This window comes from Solanum tuberosum, unplaced genomic scaffold, assembly GCF_000226075.1.
Source record: "Solanum tuberosum cultivar DM 1-3 516 R44 unplaced genomic scaffold, SolTub_3.0 scf00051, whole genome shotgun sequence".
NCBI classification, from domain to species: domain Eukaryota; kingdom Viridiplantae; phylum Streptophyta; class Magnoliopsida; order Solanales; family Solanaceae; genus Solanum; species Solanum tuberosum.
Genome location: NW_006238978.1, coordinates 617,801 through 624,025, shown reverse-complemented (window position 1 = coordinate 624,025; position 6,225 = coordinate 617,801). Strand labels below are relative to the sequence as shown.

At 33.9% G+C, this 6,225-nt stretch overlaps 1 protein-coding gene and 1 long non-coding RNA gene across 2 annotated transcripts; both read right to left on the bottom strand.

The window, feature by feature from the left end:
- Positions 1–776: 776 nt before the first annotated feature.
- LOC107060004 (uncharacterized) lies at positions 777–2,680 on the bottom strand. The gene is made up of 6 exons (XM_015307232.1): positions 2,245–2,680; positions 1,918–2,159; positions 1,587–1,798; positions 1,448–1,502; positions 1,233–1,334; positions 777–959 (listed from the first exon to the last, which is right to left on the bottom strand). Exons 1-6 carry the CDS (start codon positions 2,678–2,680, stop codon positions 777–779), a joined length of 1,230 nt encoding a protein of 409 aa, XP_015162718.1.
- On the bottom strand, positions 790–1,626 carry LOC107060021 (uncharacterized). The gene is made up of 4 exons (XR_001473084.1): positions 1,587–1,626; positions 1,410–1,502; positions 1,233–1,321; positions 790–959 (listed from the first exon to the last, which is right to left on the bottom strand). It is a non-coding gene; the product is annotated as an uncharacterized lncRNA (long non-coding RNA).
- Positions 2,681–6,225: the final 3,545 nt, after the last annotated feature.

Here is a 6,225-nt window from a genome sequence, read left to right as displayed (position 1 = left end):
AAGCTGCCCGACTTTCTCCTTCACGTTACCAACTCTATACTCTCTAACTTCAAGGGTTTCAACCCCCAATCACTTAGAACATAAAATTCCTCAACATTCAATAGAATACAACTCAAAAACACAACCCAATCATGTCCCACAACCAACAATAATTCCAACAACAATAACAACTAACAACTTTAACAACATATATAACCAAAACCTTTCTTAATAAATAAAAGGGGCTAGGTGTGTGGGGGAAGGGATCACCCAACACTAAAAAGCTCACATACCTTAATAGGGATCACCCCCGACGAAAATCCACGATGATCTTGACGGAATTTGCTTGATCTTCCTCTTTCTTCTCTTCTTCTTCTCCTTCTTCTCTTCTTCCTCTCTTCTTCACTCTCAAGCCCTAGCCTTCACTCTCTTAAAAAATGGAACAAAAATGATCCAAAGATCAGCCCTATACAACAATATAATCCCAAAAGAATTGGCTATGGAAAAGACTAAAATGCCCTTAATGATTCCCGGATGGATTTCCTTGTCAACAGCCCAACTTTCAAAGGGCATATCTCACTCATACGAACTCGGAATCGAGCAAACTCAGTGGCGTTGGAAAGATCGTTCCATGAACTTTACAACCATAACCGGAACTCCACCTAACTCATCCTGAGCTAGAATTTATGGCTGTTCAAAGTTGGAGAAAAATTTACATTTTCCAAAACTTTAAAATTCTTTCCAAAAATGAAAATTTCCAATTCTAAGCCTCTTCAATTATTTCATATTGCCGGATGTTACACACTTGCACCACCAAAACGCGGTCTTACTTGTTTAAAAATTTTACTGGGGACAACTCCTAATCCCAAACATCTAACCCTTCCAGAGTGTTCTTTTCCTAAAACCTTACCAACAGCATCATTTGGCGAAATTTGAGACTCATCCATGGTACTTTGGCTCAAAGTTAGCTCAATTTTTTCCTATACATACAAAATCAATGCCACAAATAAACAAGCAGTAATATTGGAATCACCTTAGTAAAGACAGAAAGATAAAAACTACTTATATGTACACGTAATAAGAACATGAGTAGTTAGAGGTATGGGACCACATGCCATCATAGTACAATTAAAAAGCAAATAATTAAGTCTATATAACCTCCATCAATTAATCAACTAATTCACAACTATTGCCATATCTTTCTTTTTTTTTTATCTTGTTGAAATACAATTAGAATTCATGAAGAAACTTACACATATTTCTTTTGCAGCTTCATTAACATATACTCCATCTTTATTTTTATGAGTAGCAATATATATTTGTGCTCGTCCAGGTCTTTGTCCTGTTTCAGCCACCTACAAATAAAAAATCCAAATAAGAATAATTTACTACTAAAAAATGATTACATAATAAGTTAATTTACTAATCACCATTTCTGCCCTTCTCGTAGCATTCGCTTTGGAGCCACCTGTGTGTGGAATTGTCTGTTTTTTCCGATTTTCAGTATTTCTTCTACGCATTTCCTTATAAAAAATATACGAAACTTAATTAAAAAAATCAAATAGTTACATGATAATAAAGACTAGTAAAAACAGTAACATAAGTACCTTTGTTGAATCTTTATATTGGTAATCAACAAAGAAATCCATTGATCTCGTGGAATTCCATCTGGCACATTATCAATAATCTCAACCTTACTTTTAAGTGGGTCTTCGACTAACTTCCACAAGTTGTTCTTATTTGCAGCCCACTTCTTTCCAATAGATTTATAAATATGTTGCCGCGCATTTGACTCTGTTGTCTTAAAGGAGAACTTGGGCTTCAAGAAAAAAAAAATTAGTTAGCTTATCTATAGGTTGTAAATATACTATTGAAATTACCAATTATCTTTCTCACCAAAAAGTAAAATAGAGTAAGAGTCTAGTTGTAAGCTTATACCTTTATAATTTGATCGAAGACACGATTTAAGTATGACATAGGCACACTCGACCACTTCTCAAAGTTGATTGGAAATAAAGAGCAATCACATGCTAAAATTCCACAAAAGTCTGAAAGAAGGCTACGAGCCTCTCCAAATGGTTCATTTAGGTAATCAAAATTAACCACAATAAGTTCATCAACTGATAAATTAAGCACATCTGTTTTTTTTACTTTGAGCCGTTTGACATTGTTTTCTGAATCTATAATAAAAACAAAGATAAGTTGAAGCTATGAGAGAAACAAATAATGGTTATTGAATATGCGCTGATACTCAAAATTATTTACCTATTGCTTCTACAGTCCAATATGACTGTGATTCACGCCCAATACACTTTTTGAATAGAGCTTGAACTGTTGGAACTTGTTGTGACGAGTCTTGTTCTGTTGAAGCCGGATGTGATGTCGAGTGAACTAAATGAGATGGTTGTGATGTAGGATAAGCTGTCGGAGCCAGTTGTGACATAAGTTGATCCATCGTAGCTGAATGTGATGCCGAGTCAACTGATTGAGATGACTGTGATACAGGCTGAAATATTGGAGGCGCCTGCAATGTCGGCTGAAATAGTGGGACTGAATGTGTTGTGGCCAGAAATGATGTGGTCTGATGTGGTGGCAGACTTGATGTTGATTGGAGAAATGAATGTGTTGATTTCGCACCTTGAGAATCAGATATTAATTGATCTGAGTTTTGTTTTTTCTGTAAACACTTGAACTTTGGCATGCTGGCAATTCAATATTTCAAATCCTGTAGCATGAATCAATTAATTTCATAAGAAGTTAAAAAAGATTCAGCCAAAAACAACAGCTTAAAACTTCATCTTAAGCCCTTGAAACTAAAAAAACAGCAACCAAAAATCTGCAGAAACAACAGCTTAAAACTCACAAAATTAGCAACTAAAAATTGAAAATATAGTAGATAAATCACAGTAGAAACAACAACTTGAAACACAAAAATTCAGCACCTAAAAGCAACAAAATAGTAGCTAAAAACTGCAAAAAGAGCAACCAAAAATCTGCATATAGTAGCTAAAAACTGCAAAAAGAGAAACCAAAAATCTGCATAAACGGCAGTTTAAAACGCCAAAAAACAGCAACTAATAACCTGCAAATACTACATCTTAACCATAAAAAATAAGCACCTGAAACTAAAAAACCAGCAACCAAAAATCTGCAGAAACAGCAGCTTAAAACTCACAAAATCAACAACTAATAACCTGCAAATACTACATCTTAACCATTAAAAATAAACACCTGAAACTAAAAAAACAGCAACCAAAAATCTGCAGAAACAACAGCTATAACTTTCAAAATCAGCAACTAATAACCTGCAAATACTACATCTTAACCATAAAAAATAAGCACCTGAAACTAAAAAAACAGCAACCAAAAATCTGCAGAAACAACAGCTATAACTTTCAAAATCAGCAACTAATAACCTGCAAATACTACATCTTAACCATAAAAAATAAGCACCTGAAACTAAAAAAACAGCAACCAAAAATCTGCAGAAACAACAGCTATAACTTTCAAAATCAGCAACTAATAACCTGCAAATACTACATCTTAACCATAAAAAATAAGCACCTGAAACTAAAAAAACAGCAACCAAAAATCTGCAGAAACAACAGCTATAACTTTCAAAATCAGCAACTAATAACCTGCAAATACTACATCTTAACCATAAAAAATAAGCACCTGAAACTAAAAAAACAGCAACCAAAAATCTGCAGAAACAACAGCTTAAAACTCACAAAATCAGCAACTAAAAATTGAAAAAATAGTAGATAAATCACAGTAGAAACAACTTAAAACACAAAAATTCAGCACCTAAAAGCAACAAAATAGTAGCCAAAAACTGTAAACACTACAGTTTCAAACACAAAATAACAGCAGCTAAAAGTAGAAAAAATAGCTACTAAAATATTGCAAAAATTGCAGCGTCAAACACATAATACAAGAAACTAAAAAGAGAAGAGCCAACAACTAAAAACTTCTAAAAAACCAGCTCAAAATGCAAAATATTGTCCAAATCTTTGCTATTTCATTCATTCATATTCTCATCTATTGCAATTTGGATATTCTCGTAGTCATCATCAAAAAATTGTCCAAATTCTTGTTGTTGGTATGGCTCATTCTCGTACAGATCCTCTTCATCAACCTCTTCCATTTCAAACAAATCTCTTGGCTTTAGATGTACAACGACACTCCATTCTTTATCAGTCTCATCATCAACATAGTAGACAATATTTGCTTGTGATGCTTCAATATATGGATCATGATCCTCACGATCACCAGTGTGAATCAATTAGAAAATTGACACAGTTAAACTTCCAAGCATCTATTTGTACCCTCTATTTCGAGTAGTATCAGCCCATAGACACTTGAAAAGAATAACTTTGAACCTGCCATAATAATTAAGCTCGATAATCTCTTCTAACTTTCCATAATATGGTAGGTCCGCTTGTCTTGCACACCTATCTACACTAGACGCAATACAAGAAGTGTCAGAGATGAGAAAAACTCCACTATTTTGAGTTTTTGATCCTTGTTCTCTAGATAAAGTTCGAAATTTGAATCCATTAATGTTATAAGCACTAAATCTTCTTGCATCTTGTGCAGGACCTTGTGCTAAAAACTTCATATCATCAGAGATAGTTTCTGCGATATCTGGGTTCACAATCTAAACAAACATAATATATCTGTCAGAGATACTAAATTGACAAATAAGTATGTTCAAAAAAAACATTCTAAAATTATTTACTCACTCGCTTAGGAAACCAATCAGGAAACTCTTTACTAACTCTCTTCTCTACCTCTGTTGTTGAAACTCTTCGACCTCTTGTACTTCTTTTGATGTGCTGTCTGAATTCACTACAAAATTGTTATATATATTAAATTTTTACCTGATTATTCTACACATTTCGTAAAAATCAAAATCAGTTTAAATTTCATACTCAATGAATGGCTTCACTGCTGCGCAATTAAGTAACACATATCGATGAGCTTGAGTTTTCTCTAAAGTAGTCAATGGTTCTGCTGTGGAGCCTCCAACAGGTTTACCTTGTTGTGGAAACATAGATGACTTTCCAGAAGCTTCATTATGATTTGGTTCATCATTTACACGTTTAGGTCGATTCAACTCAATTTCGTCAAAATAACGAGAGTAAAGAGTTAGAGCTTCTTCAACCTTATGCCCCTCAGCTATTGAGCCTTCTGATTGAGATTTGTTCCGTACGAGAGACTTAAAATGACCTAACAATCTATGATCAAGCTAATGAAGTGTTAGAAAACTTATTTATATTTAAATTATATTCCAGATTCAATTCAATAATTTTGAATAAGAAATTTTTTACCTTTCAACAAAATACATCCAGCGATAATGTACAGGCCCACCTTGTTTTACTTCATCAACTAGATGGACAGTCAGATGAATCATTACAGTAAAAAATGAAGGGGGAAACAATATCTCTAGATGACTCAAGGTTTCTACAATTCGATTTTCTAGCTTTTCCAGCTCAGAGATGGTTAAGCTCTTCATACAAAGCTGCTTAAAAAAGGAAGAAAACTCTACCAGAGTTGCAACGACCTGATTTGGAAGAACATTGCGAATTGTTATCGGTAACAACTGTTCCATGAAGATATGACAATCATGACTCATTAATCCAAATATTCTTTTTTTATCCAAATCAATGCAACGAGATATATTACTTGCATAATTATCTGGCACTAAGATATTCTTTAAAGTCTTGAGGAAGGCCAATTTCTTCTTCTTTGGAATTGTAAATGCACCAAGCCGACATTCACCATTCTCATCCGGCCATAGATCGCGCCATATACACATGCCTTGTAGATCTTTTCGAGCCTTAATATGATCCTTTGATTTTTCTTTATCATTTAGCAAGGTATATATGATGTTGTCAAACACATTCTTTTCAATATGCATAACATCTAAATTGTGGCGCAACAAATTAGACTCCCAATATGGAAGATCAAAGAAGATGCTTTTTTTTCTCCATTGTTGAGTTCCACCTTCATCATCATTTCTTTGCTTGTTTCGTTTTCTTTTACGATTCAACTCTGCCAGTCTTCCAAATGTGACATTGATATCTTTCACTTGTTGAAAAATATCTGATCCTGATAACTTCTTTGGAGGGGTCCTCTCTTCCACAGTTCCATCAAAATGATGCCTCATCATTCTAAATTTGTGATTTCTAGATAAAAATCAACGATGGCCAATAAAACACCACTTTCTACTATGAGGAAGTC